Here is an 18,760-nt window from a genome sequence, read left to right as displayed (position 1 = left end):
ACCATTTTAAATTTTGGATAAATTTAAAATTCTTAATAAAACTTTAAATAATGATTATTTTAAAATATTAAACACTTGATTCTGGTTTTTTAACATTTAAGAACTACATGTTTTATCAATAAGGGCACTAAATCAGCTTGCTTACGACAAGCTTTTGTATCATACGTAGCATCAAGGGTCAAGTACAAATGTGGTCACCTTCTGTGTCAAGAATGGTGTTTGCTATGTTTTTCTTGATACAAATTATTACAACCAACTTTATATGTTGATTATAATAATTACGTGCTAGGCCTACTAATTTATTTTGAAGTAAATATTGAAATGTTTTGGCCAAAATTCTCCACTATGATTTTCTAACAATTTTTTAGTGACTGATTTAAAATTTAAGCTCCAATAACTTCTATTAAAGTTTGCTAAGACTGACTTTCAAATGGTATTTTCAACCACAGCATCAGGAAAGCACTTCCTGAATTCATCCCAGACAAACTCAGTGAGACTTTATTCTTTCTCTTGAAATATTTTTCGGTAACCTTTTTATGGCAAATTGTACAGTCAGGAAAATGAAAAGATATTTTTAGCTCTGATTCACTGAATATATAACAGATTTTGGTATAAAAGTTTAAAACATCATGAGGAGCAATAATGTTGGTCTTCACTTCTTGAAGTTTCAGAATTCATATTCAGAATATCAACTATATCTGGCAAATATGTCAAGCTCCTGGGAAAGTTATTATCTTGGCAAGTTTGCAAGTGTCTAATGATGGAGAAAGAAAAATAAAGCAGTTCTTTTTCCAGGGTATCTTTAATTTCATACTCTTTTTTTTTTTTTTTTTTTAAGCGGTACGCGGGCTTCTCACTGTTGTGGCCTCTCCCGTTGCGGAGCACAGGCTCCAGACGCGCAGGCTCAGCGGCCATGGCTCACGGGCCCAGCCGCTCCGTGGCATGTGGGATCTTCCCGGACTGGGGCACAAACCCGTGTCCCCTGCATTGGCAGGCGGACCCTCAACCACTGCGCCACCAGGGAATCCCTAATTTCATACTCTTGCATGGCAAGGAATTAAGCACATTTCCTTTGTACATGGATTGAGCAAAAGCAAGTAGTGAAAGAAAAGAAACAGAGTGATGATTTATTCTTTGGTAAATTTTTTTTAGGTCAGGTAAGCCAGCAATTTGACTTTTGACTGTAGATGCTAAGAAAAAAGATACTTTGGAATCTCTACTTCATTTTAACTTTTGGCGGTACTCAGAATACAAGAATTCATGGGGTTTTTTTTTTAACCCCCTCTGTGATCTGAGGTCTTTTTATTCTTTGCTATTAAAAGAGCTACTTCAGACAAAACTTTTACAATTTTTTGTGGATCCTTAACAGTATGTTTCACTACTCTTCAACTGCTCATGCTTCAGAGCATTAGACCCTGTAGGTAAAAACTTGCATTAAAAAAAATAATGTTGGTGTGATCCTTTTACTCACAGAGTTTGAGGAAACCTAAACTATCTTTGCCCCTTTATGTACTATATTGAAATAATTTAACTTAATGAAAAAAATAGATCTTACCTAAATGTAAGTACATTACCTTATAATGTGCTTATGCTTCAGGTGTGCCACAGGAATAGCAGTATAAGTTGTCTCTTTCATCATATATAACAAACATACATTTCGTATACTTCATTGTTTGTCAGGACTTTCCCCGAAAGCTTTATCATTCTAAATTATTTGTATTCCCACCAGCCAGGGATTTAATTGAAGCTATAAATGAGCTTTACATTTGTAGTATAAACTTATCTTTCAAACTATTTCACCCGCTCAAGAGATTTTGATTTGTCCCATTTTGGAGTCTGTAGCACACAGCTCTTGTTCCATAAATAATCAGATATTCATAACCATGTTTAATAACTCTAAGGTATTTTGCATTGCAGAATCTTAATAACATTCCTTCTAATACATCCTTCTGTATTTCCTTGGGAAAAAAAAACACCTGAAGTTGTCACTACTTGGTCAAATGATAGGAACAAAGCTATGAATGTTTCATTTAAGATAAGAGAGAGACTATTATTGAGTTATCGTTCTTATTTCCCCCATGGTCATCAGTAAGCTCTTGAATAGTGAATACTGTTTATCCATCTTTATACATTTGCAATACTTTACCCACTATGAGTTTGAAAATATATTTTGAATATCAGTTGGTATGCCAAAAAAAAGGGTGACAACGTTAACAAGTTATAATTGTTTAATGTTTTCCTTGTGATTACGTGTTCCAGAATTACTATTTTTAAAATGAAGAATAACATGTAACATTGTAAATCAACTATACTGCAATAAAAATTTAAAAAAAAACCATGTACCTGAAGCTCATTATACAGTATATTTCATAAAGTTTTCTGAAACACACATCTGGTATGATCAGTCCCTATGTGGGTGTTATTCTTAACCCTTAGACCCCAGATTATAAAAAAGGCTCGTCTTTTCTACTTTGTAGCCAGAAAAAGTTATTCCAGGATAGCCACCTTTGATTCCTCTGTCTTCTCTCCCTCTGTTTCTCCTCCCTCTCTCCTCTTTTCCTCTGTTTCTAATCTTTTCACTCATGTTACTTTTACCTTATAATTTCAGGATCTCTCATATTTCCAGCAGGGCAGCTCCAGAAAGGTTTTCAGAGTTAATATATTCCTGAGAACTATTCCAGTTCCTTTTTTTTTTTTTCCATCTCATACTTTGACTCCAAAAAGTTTTTTGTGGCCCACTTTGTTAACCTTTTCTTTTTCAAATTCTTGAGGATGTTGGATGATCAGAGCTTTCCATTCTTTATACCCATTGGCCTTTTCTTTTTCCTTTTAAACGTGGCTTCAGAATAGCATGAAAATCTTTTTAAAGTGTCTATTTGACTCTGTTAAAATTTATTATATGTTTTAGGCTTGTGAATGGTGTGCCAGAGGGCATATAAACCATGCTGAGTACTCTTTCCTTCACTGTTTCAAGAGAGCACATTTACACAGTCTTCTAATGCAGTAATAGCATTTGGTTCTGTAGAACCACAGTGTTCTTCTTCTAGAAGATTTCCACCATTTTTGAAACTTCCCAAATCTATACTTTCAATTTATTTAATTTAAAAAAGGACTATCATTTATACCCCTCTATAAGTATTATGAAGTGATATGGACATAGATATATGGATATAGATATGTGTTTGGTTTATGAATTACCCCCTACAATATTGAAACTACTTCAGACACTTGAACTACTGGAAAATAAATGTCTGCATTCTCTTTATGTGAGAAAAATGACTCACGACAGTCTTACCGCCTGGGTAGACCTATACAATCTCTCTACCCGTAGTGTCATTGCCAGAAGCCAAATAGTAAGTTTTTTGTTTTAATGGAAAAGATCTTTCAGGTTGCTGGTTTTACACAATGGGAATGTGGTTGGAAGTGCTTCCTGTTCCAGTCACCATCCCCAGGCTGCCCATGCATTTTAGATTCAGAAATGACAGCTGAAACCAATTAGTTAGAATGATGGGATCACTAAGTCACATTTAGGTTTGTTATGTCCCAAAAGGAGAAAAATACATTATATGATAAAAAATGACTAATTTAATTAGGAATAAGCCAAGGCAGTGTGATTACTATGAGAGGATTTTTATATAGTATTAACTGTTGTGTATGTTAACTACCCTTGCCCTCCCCAGGAAATATGTGTGTGGTTTACTGGCAGAATTTCAAACATTTCCTAAGTGGCGTAAAAACAGGTGAAAATAAAATAACCTAGAAACAGGCTTTGGAATATATAAAATAAGTCTTTACAAGAACAGTAGAATATTTGAGAATATTCCATTTAAGAACATAATTTTGGGTGTATGGAACAGATTGGAAGACCGTATTTTCTCTATTGTCATACCACGTCCTATGATGCGACTTAAGGCACAGTAATCATAATTAGAATTTTTATTTCTGAGGGAAGAGATAGTACTTTTGTATTTGTTCATGAATGTCTTGTTTTTGTCATTAAAGAAAAGGGATTTCAATGCATTTGCAAAAAGCTTAAATAACATTTAATAGAATACTTACAAACTTTAAAATAAATTATTTTTTAACCACTGTTTTAAAAGTGGGTCCCTGTGGTATATAGCGGGTACAAACCTTCTCTATAAAGCATCTTGAACGGCTATGGTTTTGTTTTAAAGGGGAAGTTGATTAGTGTTTCTTTTCATTTTTTCTCACTAATGAACAGTGCTTATGTATTGGAACTCACAACATTAAAATTTTATTAATTATGATTTGGGAATAAATAAATGAGTACTATAAAGCTTAATGGAAAAAAATGCAAAGTCGGTTTAAGCCTGTGGACTTCGTATAAGAGCAGTTTGAAACTAGCTGCTCAGTAATTTGATGTATTAATTCTCACAGCAATGCAGGCTGATTAAAACAGAGATTATAGCCAGAGGAAATGGCATTGACTGCTGTAGAAGAAAGGAGCGCTCAACTTCTATAAGTTTTCTTCAGTTGCCTCTAGCAGCAGCTATTCCCCAGTGAATCACACAACTTTAATGAGCTACAGGTGAAACAGATTAAAAACTAAAACGATAGTGAGTTCTACCAAAATGCGCAACTGTTCTTAAAGTGTGGTTTTAGTTAGAGTGCATGTGGTGTGTCCCAGACATGGGACAATGGTAATAAAGGTGACATTAGCCAGTAGTAGATTAAGCATCACAAGTAAGCGTCTGCCACACTTGCTGCCTTAGAGACACGAAAGTTGCCATCGTTGCCATTAATTTTGGGACCCCGTGTGGTACCACTGAAGAGTGGAAATAATTGCTCTTGTCCTTTAGATATTTGCAGATTTCTTGATTTTCAGCTCTCTTACCAGTCAGAGTACTATTTAAAGGTTTTTTATAATGGGTCACTTACTCATTATAAGGAAGAGATAGGAGTGTAATCAAACTGAGATGAGGACCAGGGAGCTCCTTAAACAATCAAACTCAGTCCGGAAAAGGAGGGCTCTATATTTTTATGCTTTCAAGTTGTACATGTTATCAACTAGTTCTTAACATATCCCATCCTTTTTTTTTAAATCACGTGTTTTCACTTAATGTTTTTTGTTTTATAAGTCTTTTCATTAATTTCAAAATAAAAATATAGCTGAGTCTTGGTATTTATTCATAAAATAAGCCTATTCCTTAAGAAGAAAGAAATTCAGAATTAGTATTATTATCTTCTGGAGTCTTTCCATATTCTTATTCTTGCGAAGCAGTTTTGTTTTTAATGTTTTAAAAATTACACTAAGCCTGAATATACTGACTCTTGTTGTCAAAATGGAAAACTAAATGAAAAGAAGTTAAGAATGTGGAGGCTGTGTGTAACATAACTTCAAAATGAGGATTTCTGATGGTTATCCCCATGGAAAGACATCCTTATTTTTAACCTAGATGCTGGAAAATAGGGCTGTGCTATTTTCAATGTCATATTTTGTCAGTGCTTCTGAAAAACATCAAAATTAGCTGACAAATATTGTAGACACCATGCTTAACATAAGAGACTGGAAAAAATGCATGTTTTAGGGAAGGGGCTCTATTTAGATTCCTGCTTAATGAGAAAAGTCCAGTCTGAAGACCAGTGCTAATACAAAAGCATAATTTATCTGAGGAACTTGATATCTCTTGAGTAAGAGGTCTGATCATTTGAAGGGCCAAAAGTTGGAAAACCTCACTTCATGGATGATACATTGATTGAAAAGAAACATAAGCACATACTAAATGATGAAGCCTACTTAATAATTGACTTATACTTGTTTCTGCCCAGGAATTTGGGTAAACTTTCATGTCCAAGAGCTTTTCTGACTCTGTGGTCTTCAGAGAGCCTTTTTACCAGTGGCTTTCAGTGGCAGTATATTGCTGCTTTTCCCTCACCCAAAGTCAGTTTCAAAAAGAGTAAGGAATGGAGAGTGGAAAATATGAAAAGGTGAATGTCATGGTCCAGCTAGTTTCTCATCTTTTTCTTTGGCTGGACTTTCTTTCCTGGTACTCTTTTGAAGGGCTGTTCTCCACTCAGGCCTGTTTTGAAATTGTCATCATATCTATAATTTATCTTTGTAATTTCCTTTTATGTCTTTCTCTTTAAGACTCATGGCTGTGTACTGTTAGTCATGCAGTTCTCAGGTCTACATATGATTGAAATTAACAGATTCTACTGTGTGAAAGTGCTTATGAGTAAGAAGTCTTTTCGATATTTTGTGGTCTTTCTGTATCCTGCCTTTTTACGAAGAGAGATCTGTCTCCTGCCTTCTAAATTGATCCAGCCACAGAGTAATGAAACCAACATGGAGAAACCTAAACTGTAAATGTGGCTCCTTTACAGAGAATGTTTATGTTTAGGGTGTTATGGTTTCAGATACGTTCTTCAGATTCCTTCCCCTTGAAACACTCCTGTACCTATGTAAATTCTCAAATAAATGCTACTTGATGGGTAATCAACAGTGAGGAAGGAGGAACTTGATTTTGAAAGAAATGTATGCAAGTGTGGGGACTGAACCTTAACAGCTCCTTTTTACTGTCACTCCTCTTCTTGGTCTGCAAATCTAGCCACACTTGATAGCTTCGTTTAAAACCACGCACTCCACGGAAGACTGATGAAGTATTCTTAGGGATTCAGGTATAAACCTGTCAGACACAAGTGCTTCTGAAGGCCTTCCCCTGAAGAACAGCAGCAGTGATAGAGTGAATAAGAGGGTGTAGGAAGATGAAGTGAGGCATAATGTAGTGAGGGCAAGAAGCGATGTTAGCCAAGAGCCAAGATAGAGATTGGAGGGGGAAGAGTTACTGGGTTTGATCTGTAGTCACCAGGCACCTAGTCTAAAGATACTCCTTTTAGTGTTAGAACAAGAAATAGTCAGAGATCAAGTCAGATGGACCTGAGATTATCTGTGTCTCATCGGTGGATAGTGATCTGTTGGTCATGTGCCATAGGGGCCTTCTGTTCAGAACTTGTATGTGTAGGATGACTTTAAAAAATGGAATGACAGAGACGTACCTCCCAGCATTATTGTTAAGTTTAGTTCTGTATTTCGGGACCAGTGCAAATCATAAAGGTCACATAAGCCAATGAGTTGAACTAAGGAGAGAAGTTAAAAAGAAAGAAGAGATGTGATGAAATTTGTAATTTAGGCACATCTAATGCAGTTCCAGGCATAGTACTGTGTATTACAAAAGAGAGGGGAAAAAAACGGTTTTTAATGCAGGTAGAACAGAAGTTGGCTAGGGTATAAAAATAAGACCTTGTACTACCTCTTGTCTCTTCCTCCATTTGAGATTCTCCAGATTCTTGCCCTTTGAATTCTAATATGTCTAATATTTATATTGATATGCTGATTTTTTGCTTTTTTATTGATATTTACCAGTATAAATATCCTAAAACGTAAATAATGTAAATGTGTAATATATAATATGATATATTATTTCTTTATTTTCAGGTTTTCTGTTATTTTTTGTTGTGTATATTTAGCTTGTGTGAGTTTGATTTTGTTTTATAAACTGAAAATTTATATTTTTAATAGGAATTTTAACATGTGGCTATATGATTATTGTTATGATTGGGTGTACTTTCTATTTACCACTTTATTTGTTGTGTGTGAAGCAATGAGCAAATTACAGTTCTTCCCCTCATGAGTCTTACTGTATAATGGGCAGTATCTTAAATACTACCTTATTTTTGTGTATCATGCTATTGATTAAAAACTGCTTTCTCATGTACTATTTTATTTATTTTTATTTATTTATTTAATATCTATGGAGTATAATTGCTTTACAATGTTGTGTTAGTTTCTGCTGTACAACAAACAAAGTGAATCAGCTATATGTATACATATATCCCCATATCCCCTCCCTCTTGAGCCTCCCTCCCACCGTCCCTATCCCAGCCCTCTAGGTCATCACAAAGCATCGATCTGATCTCCCTGTGCTATGCAGGAGCTTCCCACTAGCCATCCATTTTATATTTGGTAGTGTATATATGTCAGTGCTTCATGTACTATTTTATATGTTCTTCAGAAATCTCTAGGGAAGGTGTTAGCCTTAGTTGAAAGGACAGAGAGGTTAATTATATGGAGTTATAAAGTGGCAGTTTGGGATCCAGAAATCAGTCCTCAATTAATTAAATGCATGAAATAAAACTTTTATATAGTCAGGAAAAACTCCATGGAACCCATTATAATTATATTTTAGGCTCATTTTTAATGAGCTATACTATATGTAAAGCTGTTTCCACTTGTATTTATTTAGTTGTTCTTCTCTGTCACTGACTGGACCAGAGAGACAAATCAAATGTAGTTTCTGTCCTCATGGAACTTGACTTTCATTTGGAAGTTAAACACCTTGGGTGTGGTGCAAGATAAAGGCAATATTGTCTCAAAATATATCTAAGAGCATTTCTTCTGTCCCATCTTCTTTCCCTTTGTTCTTCCATTGGCTGACCCTTTTCATTCTCTGTTCAGGTCTTACTTAGAAGTAATGCTTTCTGGAGGCCTTTCTGAAATCTTTAGACCACAATAAGTTCCCCCCTGCTATGTCCTCAAACATTACCCAGTACTGTTCTTAATATACAACATACTCCACTGTAATTACTGACATGCCTGGTTTTTTCCACCAGCATCTATTTCATTGAATTCTATGCCCTTAGTGATTAGTGTAGTGCCTGGAAGATAATAAGTGCTCAAGAAATACGTGATGAATAATGAATGAATGCTAAATTCTGCTCTGTATCCTTGGGAGTTACCACCTGGCATGCAATAAAAACTCATAAAGGAATCTGAACTGTTGTCATCGTGGCTATAGCCATGGTACAGGTTCTTGAAAGTATCAAAAACTTATGATTCCTGAATAATTGAAGCCTGATAATGGGGCACGAATAATCATGATCACTGGCGTTTACAGAATGATTAAGTGTTTTAATGTCACAAATCTTACAGTATCCTCCAATAAGATTAGAAAAATTTATATAGCAACTCTACATGTTTTTTTCCAAGTTTTATGTAACTCATAATATAAACAGAGAAAGCATTAAAAAGAAAATATATAATTGTGTGCAAATTGAGCTTGGGATATTTGAAGGAATAACTGCATAAGTTGCTATCTAGGGATATTCCTTTTAAGTTATATCTGGATGTATTTGTCTTAATTTATAATTTTGCAAGTATTTGTATTGATTTATAAAGTAAATCTTTATAAAGTTTTATAAAGTAAATATTTTCTCAAATATATTCAAGAGTTCTGAGAATCTGAAAATTATTTTTAATAAATATAGTTATGAAACACTCAAATAAATCCAATGATTAATTTTACTGTAATGATCTGTTTGTAGTATTTTCATCTCATATAACATAAATAATCATAACCTGCATTTCCACTTGGAAAATACAAGATAATTGAAATTGTAATTGGATTGGTTAATTGTGTGTGTGTATGTGCTTTAGTTTTTTTAAGTTAAGACATATATTTTTAGGTAGGGTTTTTTTTTTTTTCAGTTAAGAGATGTATGTTCAATGAGGAGAAAATTAGGCATTTAACAAAGTAAAAAATTGTGGATGTGAATTCCTTCTAATACACATACAGATATGTTTAATGTAAGACAGAGCCTAGAGGTAAAGATAATGATTTGATTGTGGTTAAAACAGGGGGCGGAGGGGCATGCAACTGCATACACTAAAAAATCCACCCACTTGTCTTATATTTGCTTTGTTCAGAATGTAATGATGACTTTGAAGTAAAAAAATATTGATTCACTGTGTTATAGCCAGAGGGATGTTAATACATTTTCCCCTTTTTCTTCTAGCATACTGATTTATGTCAGTACATGGACAAGCACCCTGGGGGGCTGCATCCAGATAATGTGAAGGTAGGAAAAGATCTTTTTAAGTCAAGGGTTAGCATTCTTCATGTGCATGTTTTGAGCAAAAATCTAATCTCTCTACTATAACTTAAAAAAATTGTGTAAAGAGGAGTAATATTGAAGTGAACCGTAGTCATTGCTATGCTTTGACATTGGAAGCCATGCTTTGACATTAAATATTTTCACTGTGGTATTATTATTTAGACCTTATCCTGTTTTTTTTCTTCATGGAGAAACGTTTGCCAGTAATGAGTAAAATCCACTGGAATCCTGTCATAACACTGTTTTCAGAAGAGGGGAATCTCCAGTAGCTCTAGCTTGGAGCTCCATATTGCAGTACCAGTTGGTTTCAAGATAAAGTATTATTATGATCCAAAACAGTGTTATGGTGAATTCATGGTGCATATATTTCACTTGTTTGTACAAACAGATAAAAATGGTTTTTCCTACTGCTTTTTTTTCATTTCTTTTACCAGAAATTGGATTACTGTGTATAAAAAGAACTAAGTTTTTTTAAGATTTGACCTAGCAACCATCTTGGGAAATTGTCCAAAAATCTCAAGCTTAAGATACCAAAGTTTATCTGAAGGCTAAACTTATAAATGTATTTGAAGTAAAATTATTTGTCTCCATTTCGTCCCATTCATTATCTGCACCTTTCTTGCAATGTGGCATATTTTTTCTTCTGTACTTTTCCCTTTGCTAGGAGAGATATATTTGCACGTATGGTATTACATGTGTTTATTTCTTTTTGCTTTATAAAAATAATATATATATATTGTATAAGTTTTTTTTCCTCTTAGAATATGTCATAGATATCCTTTAAAATCAATACATGACTATGTAGTTCAGTCTTTCTAATAACTGCATATTATTCCATAGTATGAATAAACCGTAATTTGCAACTGTTCTTTATTCATAGATCTTGAGGTTGTTTCCAAAATGTTCCTATTAAAAATGATTCTAGAGTAGATATTAGTATAAAACCTTTATACTCATTTCTTTTGAATATCTAGTTAATGGGTTTTCTTTATTAATTAGAGATGTGATGTCAGTTTTAATGAATTTAACTGGAACCTTTGCCCACAAGGTTGTAAATTACAGAAAGACTGTTTTTCTCTACATTCCCTAGGATTGACTAACCAGTCATTTAGATTTTTGCCATTCTGATGAGTAAAAAATGAAATATTTTTTATGTTGACATTTTCTTGACTGCTAGTGACATTGAGCATCTTTTCATGTCTCTTGACCACTTGTAATTCTGCTATTACAAGTTACCTGTTCTTATATGTTGATTTTTCTATTGGATTGGTTCTTTTCCTTAATGAATTATAGGTGCTTTTTAATATGAAATTAATAATGAGGGTTTTTATGGTGGTCATCTATGTTGTACAATTTTAAAATGTAGGAACTTGTAGGAAATCTGACAAAACATTGTTTTTAAAATAAGTAATAGAGTCAATATGGTACTTACAGTATTTGTTGATTTTTTCATATATCTCCTTTTTTGTTGTTGTGATTTTTTTGTTTCGTTTAGATTTCTTTTAAATTGTTTGACTATTCACTTTTCTTAAAAATCTGTATCCATTGACATAGGTAGTTTTTTTAGTGGTTAGATTGGGCAAGAAATTTTAACAGATGAAGAGATTTGTTTTTTAATCTTGTTCATGTTCAAATTTAACTTTAAACATTAGTATTATAATTAATACATAATTCTTTTTTTAACATTAAAACATCTCAAATTGTCTCATTTATACATTTAATGTTCTCTTCTTAGGGTTGATTGGGTTCACAATCAACAGTACAGTACATCCTTACTCCTGTTTCTCACTTTATTTTTATTTATTTTTTAAATTAATTTTTATTGGAGTATAGTTGCTTTACAATGTTGTGTTTCTATTGTACAGCAAAATACGTCAGCTATACATATATATATATCCCCTTTTTTTTTGGATTTCCTTCCCATTTAGGTCACCACAGTGCATTAAGTAGAGTTCCCTGTGCTATACAGTATGTTCTCATTAGTTGTCCATTTTATACATAGTATCAATAGTGTATATGTGTCAACCCCAATCTCCGAATTCCTTCCCCCCTCCCCACCCCCTTTTCCCACTTTAGCCTGGGGAATCTGTAGAGAGTCCAGCTAGTGGAAGCCCAGGGCCTACCAGCCTCAGTGGAAATCAGAGGCTACTCTGAGCTAAATTTGATATCCAGACTTCAAATTCAGTGACAGGATTAAGATTAAAGAGCTGGCCTGAGCCTTTTCAAAAAACCATGGCATCACTGGATTTCCATTATCCTTGTTTTGTCTTTTCACCAACACTGTGTGTCATTAGTTATGGGCAAGTTTGTTGGTGAAATAAAGAAAGAGAGCTCATTCCACAAAGCATTGCCAGTATCACTGGTGATTTTTGTAGCCTTTGTAAATCTGCTTCATCCGTTACATTTTTTTTTTCCTTAATCTCTTAATGGTCATGGAAAGATTGAGCTTCTAGGTTACTGGTTTTCAGTTACTAGGCTGCACTCCTTGAAATTGTGTTTCAACAGCTGTTACCCAAGTTTTGCAAGCTTTTCTTTCACCCTACGATCATTCCTCGTACTTAAAATACTTAGTTTTTGCTACCTGTTTCAAGTTCAGGTTGTACTGGGGCATTAAACAAGGTTTATTACTGCAGGAGCTCGTACCTCCTAAGGTGTGGTGGAAATTCACTGGTGAATGAGATGTGCAGTTAGCATAAATAATGTCACAGAAATTAGATATGATGCCAACACTGAGTCTAGATATTAGTCATATGGAGCAGGAACTACTCTCACTCACAAATTGTTTCACATGGTTACAGATTGATACTCTACTACATTTTTGCCTCCAAAAGTGCATGATGTGATTTACCTCTTTTTATACCTTTCTGTATAACTGAAAGGCAGTGATAGGTGTTGGTATATAAGTTTCCATTTCCCCATAGCTATTGACATCTTGGCTTTTTGAGGTTTTGCCAAAATGTACTGGATTGTCTCAGTGCTTGGAATGTTTAAGGGTGCAAGAAACTTTGGTCATCATCAAAGAGGTCTTCAAACTAGGCTCCACAGCAGAGTCATCTGTAAAACTTTAATATATATATATATGAGAGACAGGGCCTGGACTGTGGTGCTTCAGAAAACAGGTATCAGACCCACGCCTCAAGGTAGAAAGTTGTAAGCGTCTTTCTGGAGAATCTGATCAGTCCAAGAGAACAGACCTAAAGAATCTAGGTGATTCTACAATGAAGACCCCAATTGACAAATAAGTAACTCAGAGGAAGCAAAGTTGCTTGCATTGATTACACGGAGAAAGAAAGAAAGAAAACTTCAAAAAAATTATCAATAATATTCTCCAAGAGGTAAAAGAAAATACTACATCTATAAAACACAGGGCTATGTTATTTTTAAAAAGGAGAAATTAGTGGACATGAAGTAGCTTTGGAAATTCAAAATATGATGACAGAAATTAAAAACAACAGTAAAAATGGATGGAAGAAAAAGTTGGAGAAGTTGACCAGAAAATAGAGCATAAAATACAAATCTGAAACATGAGAAAGAAGGTATCAGAAAATTTGGAGTCCAGTCCAGGGGATCAACCATCTGAATGACTGGAGAAAATAGGAGGGAGTCATTAAAGCAATAAACATTAAACTATACTTTTTCCAGATGTGAAGGATGTGAACTTCAAGATTAAGAGGGTCCATTAAATGCCCAGAACATTTAATGATAATAGATGAATGATAACATTTATTGTTGCAAATTTTCAGAACACTGATTTCAAAGAAAGATCCTACCGAAAGGGAACAGGTTTACTACTAAAGATCAAGAATTACGGTGATGTTAAACTTCAACAGCAGCGCTGGAATGGAGATGGAAGTGGGACAACAACTTGAAAATTCCAATGTAAAATTGTTTCCAATCTACAATTCTATACAAACTATCAATGAAGTGTGAGAGTAGGATAATTATTTTCAGGTGTTCAAGGAGTCGAAAAGTTTGCATACCTTGCATCCTTTCTCAGGAAGCTACTTGAAGATGTACTGCACTATAACTCAGGGAATAAACCGAAGCAGAAAAGGAAAGGAAACCAGGTAGTAGAGGCTACCACAAAAGAGAGATGGATATCCTCAAGACAATGATGAAAAGAATCCCAGGGTAACAACTGTGCATCGAGCTGAAAGGGTAACCAGTCAGTCTGATTGGTGCAGGTCAGAAGTCTCCAGGAGAGATTTCTAAGAAGATGAAAGGGTTAGATAGAATACCAAATGTGTTTGAGCAGATTTATAAGATGGAAGAAGAATTTGGTGTTGAATTAGTGATAACCACAAAGAAAATTCAACAAAGGCAAGCAAACCAACCAACAAAAGAACTAGATAGTTACTAACACCAGAAAAACAATTATTGTGCAGGGGAAGAAAGTAGTCATATAAAACTTAATGGCTCAGCTGTAAATAACATTTACATGATTATAATACAGTACAATATTGCGATCAATATGTAATATTATAAAATGTAATATGTAATCAATATTACATGTTGATGTAGTTAGAAAAACACTTCTTTAAGTGATTCTGCTATAGCCAGGCTCATTCCAGGATTAGCATCCTAAAGCAGTCATCCATTTCAGCTGCCACATTTTATATAAAGACCAGAATCATTGAGATTAAGAACTTGTCAAAGAGCATTTTGATTCTTTGTCCAATGTTCTTTTCCTTACATTGCATGATTCATATATTAAATTACAGTAATTAGCCTGTTTACCTGACTTTATATGTACTCATTCACATAGGTTTTTCATCATTTTCATGTTGAAGATAATAGTTATACCTTCTCTGAGGGTATGGGAAGTTAAAAAATAGAATGCATCTTGTTAATGCCTGCGTTTTGGCATCTGAATTGTAGTGCATGAAAGTAAACAGCCCTCATTACCATGTTGGTTTCCATGGGAGGCCACTCAGCTAATCATGCACTGGCTTTTCTTCACAGTTTTGTCTGATTAGAGACAGTGCACTCCTCCAGGGTTACATTTAGGATCTGCACTGCAGGTGAAATTATTCTCAAAGAAGTCTGACTATGACACAGTGACAGATGTCTCATGGGTATTTCTGTGTGATGGATTAACATTTTTTTTCATGTGGTGATACTTCTTGTCACTTAAATCAATGAATGCAAAATGAAGAACATAAGAATAATATTTACTAAGTTAACTGTTCATAATGCTGTGCTAGATGCTGATTAAAAAAAAAAAACAACAGTTGAGCTAAAATAAGACCTTGTAATGGTTCTCTATAAATGTAAGATGTGAAAACCAGGTGAGATAAGCAATTATCTTTAAAAGAGCATGTTCTTGTAGTAACTCTGAAGCTCTGCATTTGGTTAAATAGTTCATAGATCATTAAAGGATAGGAATGTAATAAATACTGAATATTTATTATGGTGAACAGAAGGAAAACATAGCGATCAAGTCCTTTTGCTTCTAAATTTGACAGTTTTGACTTTTGGTTTCATCACTATGCAGCATGACAGTATATGGAAATATTTTAAACATTCATCTTGGATTATAAAAATGTACATATCTGTTTAGGTTTCATATATACTTGTTTATTGTGAAAAGGTGGGTTGCCACGCATCTGAGAATTGAGGCGATTGTTCTTTACTGTGAATCAGGTAGACTTGCAAGTGTTACAAAGGTGATGCATCACTGAAGAATGAGGGGGAAGAAAAGAACAATTGAAAGAGTGCATAACTCATGATTTCATAGTAAAGCATAGGCCAGTCTATGGTAATTTTGAATTAAATCCCAGCAAAACATCTGTTAAAGTTTTATCTTTCGTGCTGTATATTCCTTGTAAGCACTGGAATAAACTCATAAGAAAAATTGTCAATGTTAACTAAATTGCTGTAATCACTTTGCTACTTTAATTGCCTACAAAATGTGTCTGTTCTCAGTATGGCCTTCTGAAATAAATATTCACTATTAACTAATGGTCTGTATTATATCAGTTTTAGACAAATGGGTAATTTTAGCAGTTAATTACTTAAAGGACAATTTAAAGCCTGAATCGAAAGCCTGAGGACATTGGCCTTGTTGTAAATATTTATGATGATTAAAGGTATAACAATCAATTGTTAGAACATGATAATTGGTATGTAGGAAACTGGTTAGAATTTTGGGCAGAAGGTAGTTCATTTTTGCCCCCTTTACAAACCATTCACTATGAATTTTCTTGGGTTTTGACTGTCATAGCTGAGTTGAAGGCAGACTTGTATTGGAGTTCTTCATTTTATAATTCTCAGTGACTTACAGATTGATCAGTTTTTTAAAAAATGACCATAACAGTCTAAATTCCCTCTTTCATTCAGCTTTTCATGTGTTCTTTAAAAAGTGATAAGCATGAGAGACTGAAAATTAAGGTTCATTAAAGAAAAGAAAGATTAATTGATACTGTCTCCAGCTCATATCCAGAAATATAGGTGCTTGAATCTTATTACCATGATGACATTGGGTCTTCCTGTGTTTTTATGTAATTACCTTCATTGCTGTGTCACCTTAATGACTTTTCTAGAAGATTTTTTTGTAAAAACATTTGTCTTTTTTTTTTAAAGAACTGTAATCCAAAGTAAAGTAATTCTGAATTATCTGCCTTGTTCTCTGAAGTATCTGAAATTCTTTGGACATAAAGCTGAGTTTTATTTTTTATCTCAATATCTATATTAATTAAAAAGATATGAGGATTATTAAGGTTGAAAAATCGCTATTTTTCCAAGAGCAAGCAGGTGTATAACAGTCAGAATAATGTTATGCCAAATTAAGACTGTCTCATACAGATGGCACTGAGAATTGATTCCTGAATGAGACTTTCTAATGTTGAGATAGAAAATCCAGTAACACCTGATTTTCTCCATATTTTGCGTTAGAACTCTCATTTAGCTGGTAATGATTTCCTACTATGCATTACAGCGAATATTATAGAGCCTTTCATTATTCTGTATTTTGGGAAATACGGTTATTTCATGGAGCCATTCAGGAGTGTTTTAAAAATTTGACACCTAGTCTCAGTTTTCTTTTGAGCCTTTTCATCCTATTTTTGTTATAACAAAATGATTTTCCATATCTAGACAGCGAAGGATTAACAGTAAAAGAAAGTGAAATTCATGTGTCAATTCATATTGTGTTGGATGTTCAGAGAGGGTCTGAGTAGTGAATTTCTGGTTAAGATGTGGGGCGTGCGTTCCGTTGTTTAGAACATGTCTTTTGTATGCTTGGCATCATCTGCTGATGTGCTTGTTAATGATTTGAATCAGACAAAGGAATCAAGGCAGCTAACTGAACAGCCCACTCTTTCCTAGCGGTGCTTTAAAACCCAGATTGAAAAGAAATCACCCCAAAGATTGATGAAATACAGATAGTCGTTAGAAGTATGCCCTGTGGTATTTTATTTGTTAGATGGAATTACCCAGCTTGGTGGGGCAGGGGCGGTGGTATCCAGTGGAAATAGGACAGGTACCCTCCTGGGTTTCAAGCTTCAAGCCATTCACCTTGCCTCTCTCCCGTTTAAGATGGATCTTGCACTCGACCCCTTTGTTTGCATGTTTTCCAAGACAAACATGAGGACCCAGGGGGGAAATTAGCTGAGTAACAGAGTATGTACACACTTCCAGGGATTTTTCTGAAAGTCCTAGACAAGTTCAGCCTTCATGTGAGTAGCCAGTACATTTCATAGATATTTTCTCATTAATATATAAATCCCTGTTACTTGAGATCTCTCTAAGAAGATGCAGAGAGAGAGAGAGAGGTTTATTGATCATACCTATCAAACTCAGAGTCTTTACTGCATTCCATATGAAACATATTTTTCTCTATTGTATAGCTTGCAGAAGTGATCTTTCTCTAAGACTCTTACACTCAAGATTCATCACCTTTGTCAGTTTTTCAGTCTGCATCTGTCTCTCTCAATTTAAAAGAAAAAGTTGCATTGGCCTTATCAACTGATATTAAGACAGTTCATGTTGATAGTGTTTAAGGTGTTGCTTTAGGCAATAAAACCATTTTAAATTCTATTTATTCCTTTTCATTGTGTGTAAAAAGAATGGCCTGTAGTTGGGGGAGTGTTGCATACATTCACAAATGAGGTTGAGCAAATATTTGTATTTCATGCTATTTCTTTTTGGTTCTAAAAAGTGCCTATCAGTAAGGTCAGTTGTATACTTAATATTATTATATTATTAGAATTCCTTGGAATAAGTGTTTCAGTTTTTCTCTTGGAAAATTATGTTGGGCAACTATTAAAGCCAGTAGCTTAAATTTGATCATCTTCTTTCTACTCAGCTAAGGAATATTTCTAATACTAATTTTAGGCTGCTGACCAAGTTTATTAAATGGAAGTTTCTCATCCTCAGCCCTCCCCATTTTCTTCATCATACATACAAACTCTAATAATTTGGAAATCTACTTAGTATTAGTATACTAAGTATTATAATATATTGTATATTATTATATAATATTACATATTATGATAATATATTAACATACTAAAGAAGCTAATGTGCTTCTTTCAAGGAACATGGCAAAACACAGATCTGTTTTACAATCCCCATTTGACTCCTTGTAAGTATCCCGGTTCTGGTTCCCATGGCTCCAGGCAACTTGCTCACTGTGGGCATCTCGGTGCCTAGAGCAACACCTTGTTGATATCCACCATTGTATTGAGGCAGGAGGAGAGGGCGGAATGGGAGGCCAACTTAAGGATCACAGAAAGCGTGCAAGAGCTTTTTCCCAAGAGTTTGCCCAAGTATTTGAAACTCTTATTCTTTGAGTTATTCCCTTCCAGAAAGTTATCATCTTTAAGAATAGAATATTAATGTATAAATA

General features: G+C 34.3%; 1 protein-coding gene across 6 annotated transcripts in view; it reads left to right on the top strand.

Annotated features, from left to right (window-relative positions):
• CDK14 (cyclin dependent kinase 14) overlaps nt 1-18,760 on the top strand; it is a 591,939-nt gene that overhangs the window by 282,258 nt on the left and 290,921 nt on the right. For all 6 annotated transcript variants that reach the window (XM_065884381.1, XM_065884384.1, XM_065884382.1 and 3 more), the window contains one exon: nt 9,814-9,876. In XM_065884381.1, the coding sequence (XP_065740453.1) occupies nt 9,814-9,876 (63 nt within the window). The remainder of the gene's footprint in view (nt 1-9,813; nt 9,877-18,760) is intronic.

Source organism: Phocoena phocoena, chromosome 9 (assembly GCF_963924675.1).
Source record: "Phocoena phocoena chromosome 9, mPhoPho1.1, whole genome shotgun sequence".
NCBI lineage: Eukaryota > Metazoa > Chordata > Mammalia > Artiodactyla > Phocoenidae > Phocoena > Phocoena phocoena.
This window is presented reverse-complemented; position numbering and strand designations above follow the sequence as displayed.